The 24537-nt window shown below is 31.8% G+C and overlaps 1 protein-coding gene across 2 annotated transcripts; it reads left to right on the top strand.

Moving 5' to 3' along the window:
• The first annotated feature begins 346 nt into the window (after nt 1–346).
• LOC145326085 (uncharacterized) lies at nt 347–6404 on the top strand. 2 transcript variants are annotated; one of them, XM_080169188.1, is made up of 9 exons: nt 347–437; nt 1280–1403; nt 2000–2091; nt 2537–2607; nt 3978–4067; nt 4494–4578; nt 5200–5289; nt 5579–5625; nt 6276–6404. In XM_080169188.1, the coding sequence occupies exons 1-9, from the start codon at nt 405–407 to the stop codon at nt 6355–6357; spliced, it is 714 nt and encodes a 237-aa protein (XP_080025314.1). In that variant the 5' UTR covers nt 347–404; the 3' UTR covers nt 6358–6404. The 2 variants fall into 2 exon arrangements, with proteins under 2 accessions (XP_080025314.1, XP_080025313.1); XM_080169187.1 differs by lacking the exon at nt 5200–5289 and adding an exon at nt 5321–5410.
• The last annotated feature ends 18133 nt before the right edge of the window (nt 6405–24537 follow it).

The raw sequence follows: 24537 nt of genomic DNA on the forward strand, positions 1-24537 counted from the left end.
AATAACGCCAAAGATTAACTTAGTAATAGAGTGGTTAGCTTTCCCTGAGAACTAAATTGGTTCAGTGGTTCGCGAGATTTTATTGGACAAACAAACGACGGCCCAGGTTAACAAAATTAGTATTAATTTTATGAATTTTAATAAAAATATACGTCGAAAATTGTCTGTAATACTATGCTATACATGATATTCTATTATTACTGAGAATCAGTGATATTAAGCGGTTTTGAGGCCATTGATAATTTTACTATACTATTCAAAATCTTCATGTCTAATAGCAGTTGTCATCTTTGTAAAAATTTCTTTTTTTCCATTCTTCAAAAATTACTTGTTTTGAAAATACTACATTTATCTAATAGTAATGTATAATTAAAACCAAAGCAGTTATAGGTGAAAGATTGAGCATGAAAGTACTAATTCTTATTTTAGTTATAAATGTAAGTTTAGGTATACCTACCAAACTAGATAACTATACCTATAATTTAGATTTGTAAAATCAGTATTATATAGTAAAGTAAAGATTTTCTGTAATGAGTAAGTCTTAAAAGAAACCTTTTTAATAATTAAGATTCCGTAACGGTATGGATTCTGTAACGGTATGTTATTTTCCTTAATTTAGACATGTTAGAATTGTCATATCGATTTTAAACTTTTCATGATGATTTATAAAAAAGTTAGGTACAATTTTAAAAGCGTAGCAACTCTACAATCGTTACCAGAAAGTCCCTACGTTCATTTAAACCATGCTGATTTTTTTACTTTGTTGACAACAATTTTTCCTCTAATATATTTATCCTATTCATCTGTCTTTTTAAATGCTAATTCTTAGGACAGCATAGTTCAATGTTATAAGCGAAACTTTTCTATAACCAAGTTCTAAAAATGTAAGATTGACCTTAAGGCTTAAACAGTTTGCTGCATTCAAGCAGTTCTGCAACAAATTTATTTCAAATTTTGTTTAAACTTAAATATTTATATTTTGCCTATTCAGTTCTGACACTATACAATTGTTAATGTTTGTTTGTCCTTCCATTTCAGAGCTTCGCTTTTATGGTGTTGTCATCCTTGCTATAATACAGTTACCCTAGATGCTAACAGAGCATCTACTAATTATGTTACAATTTAGTTTAATGAATTGAGAATTTCGGGTCAGCTTGTAATGTAACCTAGAATACACTCAACCAATATATGATTTCCCAAAGGATTTTACCTTAAATCTCCGTGTGCATCTGAATCCTAACTTTATTTTATTCTGATAATTAACTAAATATTTTTTCAGGCGTTGCTACCATTTTACCACGGTGCCGTAACAAGGATGAGCGTGCCCATGAAGGTGGAGAACATGGACAATTTTATGGAGATGGTGCACAACAAGACAGGAGATCATATCCATACTGGATTTGGTTAGATTGGGTTTATTTAATTGTTTAATGAAGCTTTATAAAGTGCCTAGAAAAATGTCGTCATACCGGCATACCATTGGTCAATTGGCCTGCTAGCGGTAATTTTGTCTACGCATTGGCCTATTGTTGGTCATTTATCTTGTATGATGTAATTTTTTACAAAGAACTTCAAAATTAATTTTATTAATTCACGAAACCTCTATTTTCATTACATATTTATTAACGAAGCTACTCTATAATTCACTTTGTTTGTCCAGCTGTCCGTCCTGTGAAGATACCCCTTTGTAAGAGAGTCCAGTATACCACTCACATGGTCTGTCGTTATGTCCATCATGTTTTAAAAAGACAGATATATTTATTTATTAATAGATTTCGGGATTTTCTTTTATTTTTCATATTCTTCTTTCTCTCTCTTTCTCTCTCTCTCTCGACTCTCTCTCTTTTATTACCAAAACTACTCTATAACCATCTTATTCAACATGTTTCAATTGGACCTACTAACTTTCTGATACGTGCTATCCGTTACATGCGGACAGACATGCGTTAATTATAGAAAAGCTTGGCTTTTAACAAGATTATAATTAACTTTATTTTAGAGAAGATAGAAGAGTATTTCAGCCTACCCTATGTGTTGGGCCTTAGGAAGGGGACTGGTGGAGATAATTACATCGGACAATTCGCTTCTACAGTAAGCTACTTAATTTATGATATACACAGTGTTCTACATAGCTTAGTCTTTTTTAACTTACAAGATAATTAGACCATAAACACTTTGCAAATCTTCTGGATATCACTTAACCTTTCCTTACTTAAAAACAAAAAATTATGTGATAAAATTATCCTATCTACATATTTGTTTTTTTGGAATACTGATTCCTATTACAATAAGGTACAATGTTAAAAGCAATACATCTCTGTAATCAAGCTCTAAATAATGTAAGTATGTCCTTAAACAATATCCTCTATTTAAGCAACAAATTTACTTACAATCTTGTTTAGATTTATACATTATATTCTGCTTTTTTTCAGCTCTGATGTTCTACAAGTGTTAATATTAATTTTTTCTACCGTTTCACAGCTTCGCTTTCATGGATGTTGTCATCCTTGTTTATTTTTGGATTTTATTTTATTAGTTGATGCATATGCTGGAAGTTCTTCCCGAAATTGTTTCCCCTGAACTTTTTAAGTTCACTGAAGTATTCAGGTAAGACTTTTGTTCTTTATGAATAGCATTGTTAAACTGTTTTTAACCTATTTTTGAATGGGGGGTCAAAAATATACTAGGACACCTATAGAATCAGACTGCAGAGCCCAAATTTGAATTAAGTCCCCAGTAAACTTTTTTGGGGGGATTTAAAAATTAATTTTTAGTGTTGCTGTAATCATTTTGACCGAAGCAAAAGCTTTTTTTTACTTCGGGTAATATTGTGGCTTACAGAACATTTTTATATAATTCACTTTATATTGATACAATAAAAAAACATTACTCTGTTCAATGGAAATAATTTTTTTTTCCAAAACAATTAATTTCATTGAAAAATCTAACATTTACAATAAAACAAATTATTCTGAAATCTAACCAATAACAAGTCTTGTTTTATATAATTCTTTACAATTCAAAAAAAGAGTGTTTTCACAAAGTGACTTATTTCCAATGTAGTTAAATATTTTTTATTTAATTAAAATGAAAAGAATGAAAACCGTACACATAAAAGATACATACTTTTTAAAATTATTTTAAAAGATAAGTTTGAATAATCTTATTTTATAACACATTTGTATATGTGACAAAAATAAATTTGTTGTATTGCATAAACATTTGTTGTCATTTAACCCTTTACAGCCATTTTTTATGTTTTTAAAATAAGTGAGAGAACACAAACATGTTAATGTTAATTCGTTGATATATTATAAAGAATTAACTTTTTAGTGATTTTTTATAGTAAAATCATAAGGCCTAATTTTACTCTATACCAGAATACAATATTTATGAAGCAAAACACTCTAAAAGCTACGAATTTTACCCAAATAAAAAAAAGACCTTTTGCTCGGATCAAAATGATCACGGCAACAGTAAAAATTAATATTTAAATCGCCCCAAAAAAGTTTATTGGGGACTTAATTCAAATTTAGGCTCTGCAGTCTCATTCTACTGGTGTCATAGTATATTTTTTATATACGTTTTAAAAATAGGTTAAAAACAGTTTAAAAGGAAAAAAAATATTTTTAAAAGCTTATCAGTACAGAATTATGTTTACTCACTATTTTGGCGTTTCCAGTATGGCTTCGAAACCGAATAAAATTCGCAGGATTAGAACCGATTTTCAGCCATATTGATACATCATGTAAAGCATTTCATTACCCACAAATTTCAACGAATATCAAAATTAAAATTCATAACAGTTTTTTCAGCCCGTGTCTTTGGTCTCTTTGGGCTAACAAAACTTGGTTTAACTTAAAAATTTTCCATTTAATATTCGTGGAAACCTGTCTATAATACTATGTAATAAATAGCTATTATTGCTTTTAACAATCTTTATATAAGTGTAAATCAAACTTTCTTATTATTTTCAGATATTTCAGTGAAGAGGATGAGAAAAAATTAGATAAGATTTTGAAAGAAAAGATTAAGAATGGGACTCCAGTTTATACAAATAGAGTATGGTATGTATGCCCAAATATCTATTTTAATAGCATAGCTACTCTTCGTTTCGTTTTGTCCGTACGTTTTATTAAAATTGAGAATATAATTCAATACAAAGCAATACAAATGTTTGAATAAAAAACTAATCATGTATGAAGGGAAAATTTGACTTAAAATTACACAGGTTCCTTAAGTTTTATAAACACGTTCTTTCATTGGTTAGCTTAAAAACTTGGGAACTTTTTATAAAATCTTGATGAGTGTCCAAACTGTTACATCAATAATGATCCCTCCCCTTCCAAACACTACCCTATAGATATTACCTATTCTATAAAACGAATACAAATCTTTATAAAATTGTGGTCCATTTTTCTTATAGTCTAAGAGATCTTAATGGACTCATGAACTTACATTCCTGGTTCCACGAACATTTATACAATTTTCAGGGAAGAGGCAGGAATTGGAACCAAGCAGTGGGAAGAGAATCCTATCCTTCATAGGCTCATGTCATATTGCTCTTATTCATATCAGGTGACACATTTTATTATCTCTCCTTCACATCTTCGGGCTTTGCCACTAGTATCTATTTATAGTAGGGAGGGAAAGGACATTGGGCTGTTTATTACACTAGTCCCGGAAGATTTATAATAACGTTTTCTTATTCGTTGGCCTAACAACTTTGGGACTTTTCTTGAATTTTAATTGGTTAATTCATTAAGTTGAGTGTTCAAACGTTTCAACCACTAATTGTCATTTACGGAGGGGGTGATTTTGTGCATTATTATTGGGGATATAAACAATTTATCGACCATTGTCTTATCCCATTAGATCCTTAAGTATCTATATATTGAAGCTTGTAGTTGAAATCAAATAAACCAGGGCTCAGCAGCCGCAGCTGAAACCGCAACCACCACAATTTTTGTTGCTTACAAAAACCTCAAAATCAGCCCCACGGCTTACTCAGCCTCTCTTAGCCGCAGTCCTACATTCAAAAGTAGCAAATGTTTTTGGCAGCGTTAATTAATTGAAAAAACCCAATTGTAAAAAAAGTAATTATATCATTATTATTATATTAATATCATTCAAACCATTTTAGTTGTTAAATTAACTTATAGTTTAAGCAATTCAAAAGCACATTCCTTGTTAATTTAGGTAGAAGATTTTTCGGCCAAGTACATGTTTTGTCAATACCTACTCGACTACGGGGCTATTTCGGTTCCTATCGCTTTTGAAGAACTAAAGGTTCGTAATACAAATCTTCTATTTTTTTCAGGCAGAAAAATTTTCAGGGAAGCATATGTTTTGTTCAATGGTTATTGATTACGGGGCCGTTTCTGTTCCTATTGCTTTTGAAAAGCTGAAGGTTAGTTTAATTCGACCTACCCATGTTTATTTTAGTTTTTAAAAGAAAAATTTAAAAACAGTTATTGGGGGAGGGGGGGAGAGGATCAAAATTGTTTCTTGGGGCGATTTCTCTTGGGATCTAGGGTGATGTTTGTATAATGATTAATAATATTATCTCTTTTTTTAGTTGTTGTTATCCTGTTTAATCACATCCTACCTTCTTGGAGATACTAAGTAAGCTATTTTCAAATTAAAAATCGGTTTATAGAAAGAAAACGAAGTAGCGTGTTTCAAAGTATCCATTGATAGGTTATTTTAGGTTAGGTTGGGTAAATATTAATTTTAGGGTTAAAAACTTCTGTGAAAATAAAACGAAACCCGCTACTTAGTTTTCTTTTATGATCCGAAAAATCTTAAAAAAATTAACTAGGATTAAAATGTCCATAGTTAGCGAAATAAAAATAGAAACAAATGCTCGTGTTTGTAATCTACCCTGGTCGACTAAAAAGGTAGAAAATATAGATGATCATGTTAGGTTTTAGGTAAGATATGCCAGCCTATATAGCATCAGTTACAATCTATATTTACCCAGGGAGGGAGAGGACATTGGGATGTTTATTTCACTAGTCCCCAAAGTTTAATAATAACGTATTCGTTGGCTTAACAACTTTGGGGACTTTAACTAAATTTTGATTGGTTGGTTCATTAAGTTCAGTGTCCAAACATTTCAACCACTAATTTGTGTATCATCTTCGGGGATATACATCAATTTATCGGACATTGCCTTATCCCTTTAGATTCCTGATATTTACATTAAGTAACTAGCTCTTTAAGAGCTGAGATATTAGTATTAGTTAATGTTATTTATTAATTGATTTTTTCAGGCTTTGTTTGGCGATGGTGCTAGAAAATATTGCCAACCCAAGAACTCCATACATAAAATACAATGTCAATCTTCTTAATTAATCTTGTAATTTTATTTAACAATTTAATAAAATTTAACAAGTTTGTTATTCTGTAAAAAATACTTCGTACAAATTTTTTCAAAAATAACAATATAAAATAACAATTTGTTCTTCGCATTGGTGTGCCGGAATAGTGTGTAAATGGATAGTGGATATTATGACAGGGGGGAAATTGACGTTAATTTAGGTTGATAACATCATTAATTAGTCAGTTCCTTCGTCCAGTAGGAGGGGAGGGATGGATATTTATTTTAGCCAGCTACAAGTTTCACTTTATTAGAGTACATGATAATCTGGTGAAAGATCCGGGTAATAATAAATCCCCTGGTGTATAGGGGTGTGTCAACTAAATTACTTAAAATTGCTTGCTTTTGCCTTTATTCATCCCCTCAAGGCTTACTAACCCCTCTGACAAAACCATGTATACGTCACTTGAAAAAATTCTATATGTTAAGAATTTATTGTAAATAAATCACAATTTTTTTTTAAACCGATAAATATGTTAATGTTGAGGTTAAAATTCTTAATCATGTGTATTTTCGTGAAAAGGGCAATAGAAGACGATATTTATATCTTTTATAAGGCAAAGCTTATAAATTTATATATTTTTCTCCCTAATATACGAACAGCGGTAACTCTAGCTAAGTAATATTTTTTTTTAATTAAGTGTAAGTAAGTATGTCAGTATGTACGTTCGTAATAATTAGTCTTTGCTTACCCGCGACCGTGGCACAACACGTAGCGCATCCGCTCGTCGTCGGGAAGGTTCAAATCTCGGTCCGACACCGCGTCATAACTAAAGACGTTAAAAATGGTTCCCACTGCTACTATGTCAGATGCGCGATGTAAATAGTTAGAGTGGGGGGAATGCCTTGGCCCAAAACAGGCGCAACTCGCTACCATGCACAGTTGGGACTTCTCAGACAAAGGTCGTGCATCTCAGAGAGTTGGTTGTCTGATGGTTGATTGGATGCTTTACACCGCAATCATAAGTATTGTACGTATGTTCCAAGGTGCGTGGAGAGAGGTCTAGTACCCGAAGCGACACCTAGCCCCCTAGAGTCTTAGTCTTTGCTTCGTTGGCCACGATTCCAATTGTCAAGTTTATGGTTTTCTATCTTTTTAGCATATAAAAGTAACAGGATATCTAAATGTCTGACAACAGCAACAGATCTCACAAAATGCCGAACCTAAATTATTCTACTTTACAAGTAAAGCTTCATTGGTCCCAGGCAAGGTCTATGACTATACAGGAAGAGGGTACCTAATCCTATATATAATTTAATTCTTGGGCTTTTGTATGCTCTTATTTTGATCCTGAGTGTATTTAGCCCCTAATTGTTAGGAATGCTATGTTTAAAGTATTAAGACTTTTTTATCTTAATCTTTAGATTTCAAATTGTTTGAGATCTCCTTTTTAGAGAAACTTCACATAGGTCATTTGATGAGTTTAGATTTAAACCTTAAGATAGTTTTTGGATTTTTCTGCCCCGTTTGAATACATTATGCAGAGACCCTGGATGCTAGGAGCAGAGGCACAAGTAATTGATATAATTTGATAAGATAATGTTTATTTAATTTTCCGCTCGCTTATTCATTGTCAAGTTATGGGGATTCTATCATTTCAGCATAATTTTTTAACACATTATCTTTTCACAAGCGGATATGCCCCTAAAAAGATTTAAAACAATTTTTTTGGGGTCGTCATTTTGTTAAGGGCGACTTCTCTTTGGAGGGTGGAGGTACCCACCCAAAAATAGTTATAAACCTTCCCAGGACTTATTAAAAGCTTCACGGTAAAGGAGAAAAATATTGGTCCAGCGACCAGCGAGATATTAAGCTATAGACAGACTGACAGACATTCATTTACTTTTATAAAAATTCTTTGATTTATGTTCTTCTGCCTTGATTTTTTATCCTTATTTGCTATAGAAATATTTTTTGTTACAAGTATGAAAATATATTTTAAAGCGAATCTTATTTACTAAGTATATTTGCTATTACTTTTATTTAATGAAATCTTCCGATTTTTAATATGTACAAAACGGCCTGCTTAATTGCTTCAAGATCCATGTCAGATCTATATAGGAAATAAATGTCTATAAACGAGCTCAAGTTTTCCAAGGAATATATGATTAAAACTCATAGTGCTCCAATAATCCATAATAAACTCTCATTGCCCAGAACGATAAGACCCATTATTTTACTTTATTAAAAATAAATTCATTTTTTTCATTTCATGTTGCTATTTACCTTATATTGATGTATTTAATTTCTAATCATAAAAAAGAAAATTTAAATTTATAATATGATAAATTTAAGAAAACTATGTTTTAAAAGAATTCGATTGTGGCGACATTTTGTGTGTTTAAATATTGAACTAAAATTGTAATCATCATCATTAACCCTTTGGTGATGGTAATGTAAAGAAAAAAATATAATTTAAAAAAATCTTTTAAAAATCATTTAAATTATTAAATATTTACTTTCTTTTAGATAGTAATGCCGGGTGAGGAAAATAGATTTATTGAGAAATAGATATGCATATAGAAAACTAGCCAAAAGGGAGATAATTATATCGAGCCAACTCTAGTTTTTTAATATGCCAACAAAAATATTGGTTAGAATAAGCAATGTTTAGAAATTTTACTCCCTTCCAAAATAGTTTTAGACCAGATCAGAAGAATCACTGTAAAGGGGAACCCTATCTGTGTCCAGCTGTTAGCAAGATCTAAGAGTACACACATACAGACAATCATCCTGTTACTTTTAAATCAGGACTTGCTACTAAAATAAATATTTATCTTACCGCGAATATAAAATCTGTAGGGGTGTCATCACTTGTGCATATGGTCATCCTAAATATATTGCACAAATGAACAATGTAGCTTGTTCAAAGATTACAGTGAAGCAAAGGGGAAGGCTCATTTTTGTTTTTAATCAACGACAAAAAATTAGATATGTAGAAGAAGTTTTCTAGGGATATATGAAAAATGCCTACTGCCAAAAAACTAACCTAAAAAATTGTTTATCAGTTGAAGTAATATATATTTGTTCAAACAAAAGATTTTTTATTTTAATTTTATAGTTCGTTGGGTGCTTTCTCACGAGTGGCTAGTTGAGCACTGATAATCTCCCCTCCGGTATTTTTTAAAAACAATAAAAAAAAGTAGTGAAGGGGGAGGGGGCTACACTAAACTGACCTAAAGTAATAAACAAACAACTTCCCCCAACTTATTTTAAAAATATATATTTCAAAGCAAGGTGTGTGTTTGGGGGGGGGGGGGGGTTACAGTTACCAATTGAGTACTTTGCCGTTCTTAATATAACTTTTAATGGGCAAAAAATATAAATTTTATCAGGGCTTTTATTATATAGCATGTGTCCCTATGATTAAGCAAATTTTAAATTTTTCCTTTCAGTGTAAGAAAATCTCTGCATATATTTGGCTACATAAAAGGTTTATTTTCTGCGAAATAACTATGAATGAGTTTTTTTATTTGATTTTATAGAAAAGCAATATGATGTTAAGCTGTGAGTGTGTAGCTTAAGATCTCGCTAACCACTGAACCTACATGGTTCTCCTGTACAGTGAAGCTTCTCATAGGCCCTGGAAAGGTTTATAAATAATTCGGGGGGATTTTATCACCACCCTCCCAAAAGAAATAACCCCTATTGTTTTTCCCATTTCTTTAGAAACGAAAATTAAATATGAAGGGTCACCCCTTCTTCCCCTTTATTTAAGTGCCCCTAAAAGCCACTATTAGCGCATCCGCTAGTCAATTATAAGACAACTAAAATAATCTATAATTATTACGACAAACTAATAATACAAAACATACTTTAACTTTTATTCTGCTTATACTATTTTCTGGAAAAAAGTTGTGGGACTGTATAAACACACTCCAAATGGCACAAAAACTGGGATTTTTAGCAAGACTTTTTGATGACCTAAACTAGGACATAAATATTGAATCTCTTTTTCAAAATAGTTTTTACATCGTATTATAAACAGCAAACAAAACTAATATTTTTTACTTCATTATTCGTGGAAAAACGTCTATAATACGATACGATACTTGATTTTTCAGTATTTCTCAGAACCGTTTCTAATCTCAAGTGGGTGTTAATAATTAATGTCAGTTTAAATTTTCGTGATATACAACCAGTAAAACTTGGAAAAAAATACAAAAACAAGATATAATTTTCCCTATTACGTCGAAATGTGCAAATTTGCAATGCGCGTCATGGGGTCATCGATTTTTTACTAGCTTTCGAGTTCCAGTCTACCTCTGGAATTTTTGCGGCAATATTTGGCAAGCCAGTTATTATATGAACATTCAAAAAAATGATTCCATATATATATTGATGATAGCTCTTTGGTATGTTAGAATTGTCTTATTGATTTTAGAGTGGCATGCTGATTCCTGTCTCAGTTAGGTACAATTGATAAAAAACGTAACAACTCTATAATTACAACACAAGTAGCTATAATACCAGAGAGGAGGGTTTTACGAGGTGGGGGGGGGGGGGGTTAAGTAGAAATTACTTTCATATATAGCCTAAAACCTGCAATAATCAATACAACACTTCCAATAAGAAAAACGAACACAAATGCAATACTAGGGAGGAAAAAGAAAAGTTCTATCGGTCACTTATTGCTAAATCAATTTTTGGGTGCGTCGTGTACATTTGCGTATTTTGCGCGCAGTTACGCCTTGACGGCTAAGTTGTTTACGTGCCTAGACTTTTATTTATCAAAAGTGTCTTTTTATGTGTTTTTAAAAGCAAAGCTTTTCTATAACTAGTGTCGGTCCGTCCTTACGTCCGGAGAGTTACCTCTTTTCGTTAATTTAAATATGTTAAATTGGGTTTGGTATGATTTAGGAATCACAGTAATTTTTTACCAGAAAATTTGTACGTTCGTTTTTGTATGTTATAATTATCATATTCATCTGATAGTGATTCCTATTACCACAAGGTACAATGTTATAATCGAACTATAATCAAGTTCTAAAATTGCAAGTATGTCCTTTTACCAGTATCCTGTTTTTAACAGTTTTACTTTTCTTTTAAATGTGCTTTTATTTTTTCATTAAACATAAAAAAAGAAATTTATTTGAGTGTGTAAAAAAACTTTTTTGTTGTAATACATATTTTGAGTGATGATAGTGACTTAACATTTTTTATGTGAGGCTACTCTACAGGCCATCTTTATCAATATTACTCACGTGTCTTGACGCGTGGTTTCTTTTTAGTAACAGCTCCCAAGTACATTCCTTAAAAGTACCAGTTGAGCACTGACCCCTCTTTTTCCTCAAATTGAAAAGAAAGAGTTTTTCTCTCATGGCTAACCCCTGTGGTGCCTTTGCCTGCAAGGTTACCCAGTACCGAATATAACCTAACCTAACGTGTCCTACCGCAAAAAACCCGAAAATTATTTTAAAAATTAGGGGGGAGTGGTTTAGTGCTCGAAACTCTTTACTAAATCATAAACAATATAAATGTAATTATCATTTATAGAAAAACGTCTTCTGAAAAGGCTTTACTTTTTCCGTTTGAACATTACATCACATTTTATGTTTTAATACTCTTATATTTGTCTGTGAATTTACAAAATTAGAATTAGAATGGAAATCCATAAAGCTTTCTTTGTATATTTTTGTTCTTGCCTTGTTAACATGTGAAACTAATATACAACAAAACATTGTTCAAACAAAGACAACACAATATGTGTGTCCAATAAAAGCGAAGCAATAAGAAGCTTGAAAAAAAGTAATTTTGTTTGGGATTACACAGTCGAATTTTTTGGATCAGAGAAAGAAAACGAAGTAGTGGGTTTCGTCTTATTTTCACGGTAGTTAATTTAACAATTAACTAGCTCAGTGACTTTAAAGCAATCGAAGAATTAATCTTTATAGCCCCCCAAAAACAAAGAAGATAGAAAAAAAAAATTGATTTGACAAAGTAACGTATTTAGTATGGATAGGATATTATTATAGAATAGCTGTGCTACTACTAAAACACTTATTAGTAATTCATCACATTGTATTATAAACAGCTTTCCGTGGATATAGAAATGTACAAAAATAGATTAAAACCAGTTTGTTAGCCCCGAAACAAAACTGGTTTTAATATTATGATTGTTGATTTATATATTCACAGAAAACTGGATATAATACGATATGATACATGATCTTTCAGTATGACTGAGAACTGGTTCTTATCCACCGGATATTAATCGGTATCGAAGCCATACTGGAAATATAATTTTGAACATTTTGACCTCAGTACAGTAGTACAGATTGTGAGTTGATGATGGAAGTGTCAAATTCAGTTTAAACGTTGAATGATTGTTGTTTGCAATTTTATAAAAAAAATAATAAAAATGAAAAGGCATCCATAAAGCGAAGTTCAAAGAGTTCTACATATGAACAGAAGAACATTTCGCTGGAGAAAAAAAAAATTAAAATTGCCACACATACCTCATAAATGAGACAAGGTCGTACAAAGAGGGGGGAGGGGTCAATTGGGTATTTACCCCCTAGCTTGCAAAACTTATTTCAAGTTTGAAATCCATTACAATACTCTCACATGGCTCTGTAAATTTGTAAATTTATTTGCTTAGAAAGACATTTCTATAAACTGTAATAGAAAAGCTTTGCTTATCAAAATTTACATGAATTGATGAACATTTGTACACATTGTAAATTTAATGATAAGTCATAATAAAATTATAATTTAAATTAATAAATTGTTTATTTAATAATAATAATATTTATCTTCTAAAGTAAAGGAACTTTAAAGGCTCTTGTATACAGCACAAAGACAACTTTTTTTTAAATTAATTGAAAATGGGGAGGAGGGGGAAATGCCTAACCCCTGCGTGGGGCCCTAACATTGTGTTGCTTATACCTAGCATTGCGGGATTACCAATCCTATAAAGTTATAGACATACAAACCAATAATTACCTACCTAACCCAGGCACCCCCTCTTACTTAAAATTTATTTCAAAATAAGGGGGATTTCTTTGCTTGACAAGACACTTTAATAAAATTGAGGAAAAACATATGAGCTTGACTAATTGACATCCCTTTGTTTAACTTCATGATGATGACAATTTTTAAAATGTAAACTAATCAAAAGTGCAATTAAGGTTATTGACGTTTTAGAAGTAGTACATATAATTTATTTAATTTATATACAATTGAAGAGAGGAAACATGCTCGAAAAAATATTTTATATATAAATAAATATGTATATTCATATATGTATTGTTTGTGATTTAACCGTTTGTGCATATCCTATTTATTGAGCCAGACTGATGACCATATAAAGACGAACCACTGTGTCTGGATATTATATAAAGTAGTAAGGATTTTGGACTGTAGCTTAAGAGTGTGATAAATACTGAACCAATTTTAGTGAATCTTAACATAGTAACATAGGCTATTTTCCTGATCTTTCCTGCACCTAAGAACCCCTAGATGGCAGTAGCGTAACCGCTAGTATTTAATATACGACATGAATAATGAAACATTATGTAGAGAAATATAAAATTAACTTATGACACATTTTTGTCTTTAAACAAATTTTCCATTCCTCTTGATACAGACGTTAAATCATCTAATTATTTTTAGTAGCAAAGCTACTCTATAATTCCCTTTAGTCAGTCAGTCAGTCTTTCCGTAACGCTATTGGGGAATGTGATTTTCGGCTTCTATTAAAGATGAACATGATTCACTTGGTTCGTCAGTCTGTCGTTCATGCTTAAAAAGGCAAAAATACTTATTTTTGCAAAGGTTTCGTTTTTTGAATATTTCTATATATTTTTTACAGCTGATCATCTGCATGATAGCTCACTTCGCCCGTTTGTCCATCCATGTCTTTTTTTGTTCTTCGCTATCTATGGAATTGGTCATCCTTGTTTTCTTTCCATGCTATCAAATTAAGGGATAATTAAGATAATTTTAGGTTTGATTTTTAAAAAATATACCGTAAATTTCAATCGAATCTTAGTTAAGAAAATAAGCCTAAAACTTTTTAAGGGCCATATGCATCCAGAGTTTGTTTAGGGAGAATTGAGAATTTTATCATAGCCATGATGTTAAACTTAAACAAGGATGACAGAATTCCCATATTACTGTAACATTTCTCTACATTGGCGCTATGGTAGTATAGATGGACAAATATTTGAACGGACAAGTAAAGTGATGAAGTGTCAGAGATCTTACGGAATAAGTTAATGGATGAACCCAATGAGAATAACAAAATTACCCCATCTGAAGGTTGATATTATTGGTTGGAAAGTTTATAAACTTCTAGTTTGAGACCAACCACTCAAAATTTCATTAAAGTAACAAAGATTTGTGCTTACGAATAAGAAAACGTGGTCGTAATTTTATAAAGCTTTGGGTAACAGTAAAATTTCCCGTTCAATGCCTCCTCCCTCCCTGACTAAAGCACACACTATTGTGTACTTTACTAAATATCACGTGTGTTCGAAGTAGAGATGAAATTACAGAAACTTTAGTAAAATGTACAACATTATCAGAATGCATGCGCAAGGGTGTTATTAATAGCTACTCCATTATTCACTTTGCCTGACCGTCCGTCAATTATGCTGTGGAAGAAGTTTGATATTCTCTGCAGCTGTTCAAGATTAACGGCTGAAACTGTTTAGAAGATTCCCTATTCAACTCAACTATCGTATGATAAACATCTTTCCGCGGATAAGAAAATTAATAATTATGAGATTTATTCCAATTTTGATGAAAATAATGGGCCGTAGGCCTGAGCCAACTTGTATTAATTTCAAGCACTTAATACCAAAGTCTCTGTGTTGCCACTGTTAAAATGTTATATTAAGGAAAAGCACGAATCTAATGATGAAATCCTATGAAGTGTTGTTATATGTTTATTCATATCACATGCGTTTCATGGATAAGGGGATAGGATAATCGGCGAAAAATTAATCTTATACCCATTTATTAAGCAAACGAAAAACTAACCATTCCTTACACACTTTGTTTTTAATTTGTTTCAAAATAAAAGGGTTTTCTGTGTTTGACTAGGCACTTTAGGGGAACTGCTCGTTACAGAAAAAAAGAATGGGATTATCCATAAGTAGCGAAGCACAACATAATAGAATACGAATACGGACAACGAGATCTAAAGAGCATTTGTTAAATTTTAATGGATTCATCGTACAAATAAATCAAAAATTCTTTTTCATGTTTTTTTTTATTTTTCTATATTTATATTTTGTAGCATGACTGACAGACCGACGGGCAAAGTAAATTATATACTGGATGCTAATAGAGATAGAGTATCTCCACAAAAAATGAGAAAATCGGACTGGCTTAGTGAATGATAGAGTAGCTTCTCTACTAAAAATACAAATTGGTTAAATAGTATGTACAATGAGTTTCGAGTATAGACATATTGCTTTTTAGGGCTTTTTATCAAAAGAAACGCACCCCACCGGGTTAATAATAGAGGTGAGAGTAGGAGATAATAGTTAAACTAGGATGACAACATTTATGTAAGCGAAGTAATAAAAGTACAGTGAAACAGTAGAACAAAAATCTTTGTCAAATCTAATTTGTTGAAAAATGCTAAAAAAAAGATTGCCTCAACCAAATGTTTAAACATAGTTACAGTTCGACTAAGCTTATAATATTGTACCTAATCAATATAGGAATTTAAATTTCCAATTACGTGTATCTATCACAGGGTGATGTACATATTCACGTAAGAGAGGTTAATTAATTGAATTCGGGGGGGTCCCTTTATATGGAGGATATGTGCAGGGTATGTTTTAAATAGTCTGTGCACGCTAATGTTTTAGATAGATAGTACAATTATAACAAATACGATGAGACTCACTGTATTTGAAAGCTACGCTGTAAAAAGACAGCAATTGAGGGAAGGAAGAAAAGAGAGAGAGAGAGAAAGACAAGGGGCGCTTAACTAACACGAAAAAGTGTTCTCAATTTTCATACAGAGAGAAAGAATCATAACATATTTTAGTTCATTCAATTTAGTATATTCAGTTTTATATTGTCTGTGTTGTAAGATACATTAATTTTAAAAAGCACTTTTAGCTATTGTATAATCTTTCTTTAACATTTCAATTTTTTAAGTTAATGCAATTTGGTTTTTAGTAGTAGTCTTAGAATGTATTATTTTTTATAATAATTTTATTTATAACAAGGTCAACAACATCCATAAGTGTTTTTTTTAAGATGGGAGGGAAATGTGAGCATAACAGGCGGACATAATAAATTGTAGATAAGATGATCAGTAAATCCCACACAATTTCAGTAGTCTATCTTTTATAACAATCAAAATAATTTTATGTTTTCCAAAGGAGTACCGATTGACAGAAGGACAAAGTGTTTTATAGAGTAGATGTGCATTGGTCAGCTAAGTTTAACTAAAAGAAATTAGCCTTTTATCATTAATGGCAGAAGAGAAAAACACTTATAAATTGATGTCATCAAGAGCATTACAGATAGATTGACGGACCAATTATGAGGATTCATTTTGGATAAGATGAACTAAAAAAATCAACTGTATATAATGATCCAATCGAAAAAATCAAATGTTATGTACAATTACATCAGAGCATTTTAGACATATGGACGGAGAAAGTAAATTATATATTCGATTCTGATTGGTACAGGAATCCCTACAAAAAATTTACCGTCTCTATCTTGAATAGAAGGCGACAGTGGCAAGTATTTCTAACGACAACACGGACGTACAGAGGACGCTTTAATTAAATTATAGATTAACTTCGCTACTATTTTTTTATAATGTAATAATTCTGATTGCGTAGAAAATAATATTTGATGTATTTTCCTATTTAGGAATTAAAATATTTGATTGACAGGTTGAAAACATAAATAAGAGGTTTTGGGTACTAATCTTAAATTATATACTCAAACTTTTTGTTCTGTTTTTATAAGCGAAGCTACTCTATTTTTTTGACGGGGGAAACCTGACTTTCACTGCGGCTTATCAAGATAAATAGCTCAATATTTTGTGAAGTTTCCTTATGAAAGCATCTAATGTATAATTTACGTTGTCTGTCAGTCTTCTGTTATGCGCTAGAGGATATTAAATAGTAGAAATGCGTTGTGTTATTTAAAACATTTATAATGTTGGTCTGTATATCTGCTATGCTGCTCACTTTGTATTACTAAATGTTATGTGGTTCTCCTGTTTTATATTCAAGATCTTCGATTCTTCTGGATGATGTTATCCTTGTTTTTGTATTTTTATGGGAAATAGTACAAAAGTGTCCGAATATAGCATTATATATTTGGTATTGCTAATTTTAAATTTTTGAAAATAAATACGTATTTTCATAAGGTTATTGTAAACTTTTGAATTATAATATTATACAACATGGATGACAACATCCATAAAAGCGAAGCTCTGAAATGGAAGGACAAAGGAACATTAACACTTGTAGAGTGTCAAAACTGAATAAAGAGAATATTAATGCACTAAACAAAATTGGGTAAGTAAATTTTTTGCCAAATTTATTAAATACATTATACTGTTTAAGGACATACTTACATATTTAGGACTTGATAATACAGATGCTTCGATTATAAGATTGTACCTTGTTGTAATGGGAATCAGCATTCAAAGAATCAGATGAATCGGATAATATTAACATACAGAAATTTTTGTCAAAAAAGAAAAAATCAGCATGTTTTAAATGGGCATAGTGACGTTCTGGTAACGATTATAAAGTTGCTACGCTTTCTAAGTCGTATCTAAATGTTATAGGAATCATCATGCAACGTTTAAAATCGATAGAACAATTCTAACCTGTTTAAATTAACGAAAAGAGCTTACCGTTACGGATGGATGTACGAACGTTCGGGCGAACGGACTGGCCTTTATTATAAAAAAGCTTCCCTTTTAAAAAGCATTTTTTCAAACAAGGTTTTAAAAAAGCATGAAAGATGTCCTAACGGTGCATTTTCTGATTCAGTATTTGCAAATTATATATTACTAAGCTCCAGTTTCAATTTTAGTTTTTAAAAGAAAAAGAAATAATATTTATAGACCTATGACCATATAGGTTCAGTGGTTGGCGAGAACCTTCGCTGCACACACACACACGAACACACCCTGTTACTTTTATAAAAAGGATTACTCATTGCGTATTTTTCAGCTTCTTTAATGGGCGACTTAAAGACATTCCTGATTATAGAGTAGATTGGAATTTTAAATAAACATAAAATTTTGTTTTCTTTTTCATTTCAGTTAATCAATCATTGATTAGAATCAATATCGCAACCAAACTAACCACTCCTTATTATGTTTCTTAATGTTAGAAAATAATTATTTATCGTTCTAGTTGTAAAAGTAAGTATTTATCTATCTTCCAGCGGCTACGCCACCTGTGGCCGGCCCTAGGGGCACTTGAGGGAAAAGGGGTGAAATCCTCCACTGTTAGAATAAAACGTATAAAAATAGGAGAGAGGGGGGGAGGGAACAAGCAGTGGCGTGCGAACCGAAGGGGGCATTTTGGGCAATCGCCCCCCCCCCCCTAGCAATCAAAACGCCCCCCCCCTGCCCCCCCTAGCCACTGCCCCCCCTGCCCCCCCCCTAAATGTTGAAAAATGCCCAATTTTGCGGATAGTGGAAGATGGCGATCATAACTATTCTCAGATATCTTCAAACTAGTTTACCCCCTCTCTTCCCCCTCTCTTTTTTTCCTTCCCCTTTCAAACCTATAATTCTGGTGTTCATACAAATGCGCCAATTTTTGTTTTATAAAATTTTTTTGAAAATAACATCTGTTTGGTTTTCCTTTGCAATTAAGCTTTTTTTTAGGTACAGGGAAGGTTTTTAACAATTTTGGGAGAGCGTATCTCCACCCTCCCAATTTAAAATCCCCCACAAAATTTTTTTTCTGAATATTTCTTATTAAAACTCAAATTAAAAAGTAGAAGGGCGGTTGACTTATCCCCCTCCCACCTTAAGAACACTTAGAGGCTTCTTGGGGGCGTTCGTTGCCCCTAGTCTTTCTTAAAATAAGAGCTATGTCTTGCATTTTTTTTCAATTAGGTGTTTGATCACGAATTTCATATGGTAAAAATATTTTTCTTATTTAATTGTTATCCTAAAAAGATAAAAGTTATGCTTGAAAATTGTTTTAATAGCTATTATTATATGTTGCATTTTTATATAAACGTGAGAGTTGTGATCACAATTGGCGTAACATTTGTACTCTTTGGCGTCAATGCGTATTTTCAGATATCCATTACTCGCTATCAATTTTGCGATAGTGGAAGATGGCGATCATAACTATTCTCAGATATCTTCAAACTAGTTTACCCCCTCTCTTCCCCCTCTCTTTTTTTCCTTCCCCTTTCAAACCTATAATTCTGGTGTTCATACAAATGCGCCAATTTTTGTTTTATAAAATTTTTTTGAAAATAACATCTGTTTGGTTTTCCTTTGCAATTAAGCTTTTTTTAGGTACAGGGAAGGTTTTTAACTATTTTGGGAGAGCGTATCTCCACCCTCCCAATTTAAAATCCCCCACAAAATTTTTTTTCTGAATATTTCTTATTAAAACTCAAATTAAAAAGTAGAAGGGCGGTTGACTTATCCCCCTCCCACCTTAAGAACACTTAGAGGCTTCTAAGTTCTTGGGGGCGTTCGTTGCCCCTAGTCTTTCTTAAAATAAGAGCTATGTCTTGCATTTTTTTTCAATTAGGTGTTTGATCACGAATTTCATATGGTAAAAATATTTTTCTTATTTAATTGTTATCCTAAAAAGATAAAAGTTATGCTTGAAAATTGTTTTAATAGCTATTATTATATGTTGCATTTTTATATAAACGTAAGAGTTGTGATCACAATTGGCGTAACATTTGTACTCTTTGGCGTCAATGCGTATTTTCAGATATCCATTACTCGCTATCCAATTTTGCCCCCCCCTGGTCAACAAAAATGCCCCTTTTTGTCCCCTACCCTACAAAAAGCAAAACTATCCCAGTTTCCAAAAAAAAAAGATCAAGAAATACTCAACAAAAAAAAATTTTGGCGCTTCGCGCCAAACAGACAGTTACTATTTGTTTAACCTTACCAAATTTTTTAATTAGTGTAGAAATTAGGTTAAAATCTTTTTTCACTGAACATAACAAACCAGGTAATAGGAAGTATTTTATTTTGTATGATATAAACTTTTTACCAAAGAAATTTTGTACATCCCCAATGATGATACACAAAATTACCCCTTACATAGATTAAAATTAGTGGATGAAATGTATGTAAACTCGACTAAATTAAGCAACCAATCAAAATTCCATTAAAGTCCCCAAAGTTGTTAAGCCAACGAATAGGAAAATTTTATATGAAATATTGGGGACTAGTGTAATAAATAGCCCAAAAACCCCTCCCTCCCTGCATATTTGAAGAAAAAAATTTGCGCTTGGCGCCCTTCCAAATGGTTTCTGCTTTTTATCACATTGTATATTTTGTTTTTATTTCTATAAAAACTGGTGTAAACAACAAATATTTAATCAAAAAGTTATTTTATATAAAAAAGAAACAGCATTGATATTTATCTAAGCCTCAACACTCAACACTGTATGTATGTCTAAATGAATAACTATTTATGATGTCATATTATTTTCAGGATAAGTTTATCAATTTTTTTGTGTACATACCCTTACAAAAAGACATGTTTTTTATGGCAATTTTCATTAAAAACCCTTAAAACTAACAACACTCTATATTCCTAACTTGATAAAATATGCCACTCTTGTTGTCTTTAATTGATTTTAGTTCAAAGAGGGAGTAAATGTTTTTAGGTGCGCTTCACGCACCGCCCTTATAAATCATTGGAAACACCACTTAATAAAAAATTAACAGAGTTTTAAAGTGCCATTTAAAGAGGGAAGGATATGTTGATATAACTTTTTAGCTTCTCTATAATTCACTATGGCTGTCAGTACGTAATGCTAAGGGGTAAATGTTATTTTTTCAACTGCAATTAAAGATAGAAGGCTAAAACTTAATGTTAACATTCCCATCATTATGGAGTATAATTAACTATTAAAAATTCATGGAGGTCGGACTGCTTTTCAGGACGTTTTTGGCTATTTTTGTATCTTTTAAATTTCGGGTATAGTCCCTTTTGTGACATTGCCTCTTATAGTGCATTTCGTCGTATTTTCACAGAAGCTTTTCACCTATTTATAGCTCCTGCGGGGCCAATTGCCTAACCCTGCGGGGAAATCACCTGACCTAACTTAACCTAGAATAACCTTTTAAAAGCTACTATGAAAATACGATGGAATGCCCCTTAAGAGGCGTTGCCACAAAAGAGACTATACCCCAAAGTTTTCGATATTTCTAAGAGATTTTTATATCTGTAGATGAAAGGACAAGTAATTTTTTTTTTACTTTTTACATAGTTCTTTATATCTTTGGTTTTTATGGTACGATAAATTTTTTTGTGGATTATAAGATTTAAAAAAATAAAATTTCTTGCTTTTTCGAGCATCCAGTACGTAATTTACTTTGACTGTCATCACACAACATACAGGAAAAAGGATTTGTGACTTTTTATATCTAAAATATATATTTTTTTCAACAGATGCTCTTTTAATCTACTTGTCTGTATTCTTATTAATGATTTTTTGTGCTTTGCTACTTAAAGGAAGCCTGCAAGAAATACCACGCTTTAACTGCTGAAAGACTGCCACAAGTAGACCAAATACCCCAAATTTGAAGCCTTCAGCTTCTATAACAAAAAAGTTCTAGGCAATTTAAAATGACATTTTATGTACAATGGAAATTTTGAAAGAATTGCAATGCTCATGTTGAAAACTTTAAAATTAAACTACGTGGCCTAGAAACAAAATTATAAGCTTATTTTTGTCATAAATTTAGGTTTCCAGTAACTAATTATATTTTTACAATAAAAATACCCATTTTTATAGTCAAAATCATTAAAAAAAATTAGGTTTTACTTGCGTTGTACCGAATGTACTGTAGCCAATTAGAAGGCTGAATCAGCTTAACAACCAATCACAGCTAAGCTTGTATTAGTTTACCCCTTTGTTTCCGCTATGATTTTCGTTTAAAAATGCAATTTAAATCGAATTTTATTCATAGATTTTGACTATGCAATGTGGTATTTTTATTGTAAAAATGTAATCAGTTACAGGCAATCTAAGATTCTGACAAAGAAAAGGTTATAATTTTATGTCTAGGCAACGTAATTTAATATTGTTTTTTCTTTTTTTCTTTTATGAGCATTGGAAATCTTTCAAAAATTCCATTGTACATAAAATGCTATTTTGAAATGCCTAGAACTTTTTTGTTATTGAAGCTGAAGGCTTATAATTTGGGGTATTGGGTCTTCTTGTGGCAGTCTTTCAGCAGTTAAAGCGTGTTATTTCTTGCAGGCGTCCTTTAAAGATGTTGTCATCCTTGTTGTCATACAATAAAGAAATATTTAAAATCAGTTTTACATATTAGGTTAATTTTTGGTAAATTATTTCCGAAATGAGTGTTTTTATCTCCCCCCCCCCCAAAATTTTTTTAATGGGGTTATTCATCCTTCCTGCTGAGATTTTACAATATCCCCTTCCACCCATAAAAAATGTTTTGTGGTGGGGAGGGGGGGGGGGAAGGTTAAATTATCTTCTGTACTCTTTTTCGAAGATGTTTTTTCTAGCTCCCTTCCCTTCAGTCATTGCAGGGTGGGGAGAAGAGATGGGGGATATAAATGGGAAATAGGGATGGGGAAGAAGGTATAAGGACTAGAAGGCCGATAATCAAATAATCCCACCCCTTAAAACGTCCTTATTTAAAATTAGTATATATAATCAAAATGCCCCCCCCTAAAGCAAAGTGCCCCCCCCGGGGCACTTTGATTTAGGGGGGGGCAAAATTTTACAAAATCTTCAAAATGCCCCCCCCTAGACAAAGTGCTTCGCACGCCACTGGGAACAAGGTATATTCTTTATCACACACTGATTATTGCATATTTGAAGTAAAATATACATTCTCCACAAGGGCTAGGTCTCGAGCTGTGGTGCCATAAAAAGGTAAAGAGATTCACAAATCAATAATACATTTTTATCGTCATTTTTTTAGTTTAAATTGGATTAATTGTTATTCGTCTTGAAACTAAGTTGTAGGGTTCATAATGGTAAATGTTAGCGATTCTTTTAGTTTGTTATTGTATGAAAAGCCAAGAAACTTATATACTGGATGCTCATTGGAGAATCTTCACCAAAAATAGCACATTTCCACGATATTACGGACGAACTTGGCTAATAATCGATGAACTTGATTACATATTAGAATCAAGATTTTTTTTAGAAAAATAGACAGACAAAATTACATAGGTATTTCAAAAAAGAAATATCATTTTTTGCATCAATGGAAGAAAAATATGCAATAATTGCGCAAAAATATAGAAATTTATTAAATATTTTGTATTATTTGGCAAAAAGTATATATTCTTAGAAATGTATTAAATATTTTGTTTTAAAATTAGCAAAGCTACTCGATAATTTCCAAAAGTTGAGACTTTTTGCAATTCTTTATTAACGACATCGTTGTTCATTTTCATAGAACAAGGTCTATCGGTTTTTAGAAAATTTAATTCAACTATACCCCCCATCTATCCACCCCCTTTATCAAATCCCTTCTGCTCCTACTTGATGTACGAACTGACCAATAAATGAGGTCCATAATATCAAGGTAAATTGACGCCAAATTTCCTTCTGTCAATATATCCACATATATTCTATCCTATTATATAAAGTAGTTAACGTTTTTTGTCTGTCCCAAAGGTTCTCGCTAACCGCTGAACCGATATTGTTCTCCTTTACAGTGAAGCTTCTTATAGGTCGTTGGAAGGTTTTTATCTATTTTTTTTGGGAGGGTTCTACACCCGCCTCCCTCAAAAATATTTTTTTCTAACTCTTTTGAAACTCAAATTTAAAATGGGATAAGGTCAACTTTTCCCCCTCCTACCAGTGCCCCTATAGGCTTCTAGGGGCGTAGCCGCTAGTATCCATTATAGTAATGGATCAATACAAGGTTTTTATGAAATAACAAAGTACAAAAAAAAAAATCTTAATTGAACCAATTTTATTATGATTATGTATGACTATGATCTTA

The sequence above is a fragment of the Acartia tonsa genome, chromosome 8 (genome assembly GCF_053477335.1).
Source record: "Acartia tonsa isolate MP-2025a chromosome 8, ASM5347733v1, whole genome shotgun sequence".
NCBI lineage: Eukaryota > Metazoa > Arthropoda > Copepoda > Calanoida > Acartiidae > Acartia > Acartia tonsa.

Bases quoted from the DNA above. Each gene is read 5' to 3' on its own strand.
- LOC145326085 (XM_080169188.1), top strand. From the start codon at position 405: ATGAAAGTACTAATTCTTATTTTAGTTATAAAT. The intron at 2,092-2,536 runs GTAAGCTACTTA...TTATTTTATTAG, and splicing joins TCGGACAATTCGCTTCTACA to TTGATGCATATGCTGGAAGT. The intron at 2,608-3,977 runs GTAAGACTTTTG...TATTATTTTCAG, and splicing joins AAGTTCACTGAAGTATTCAG to ATATTTCAGTGAAGAGGATG.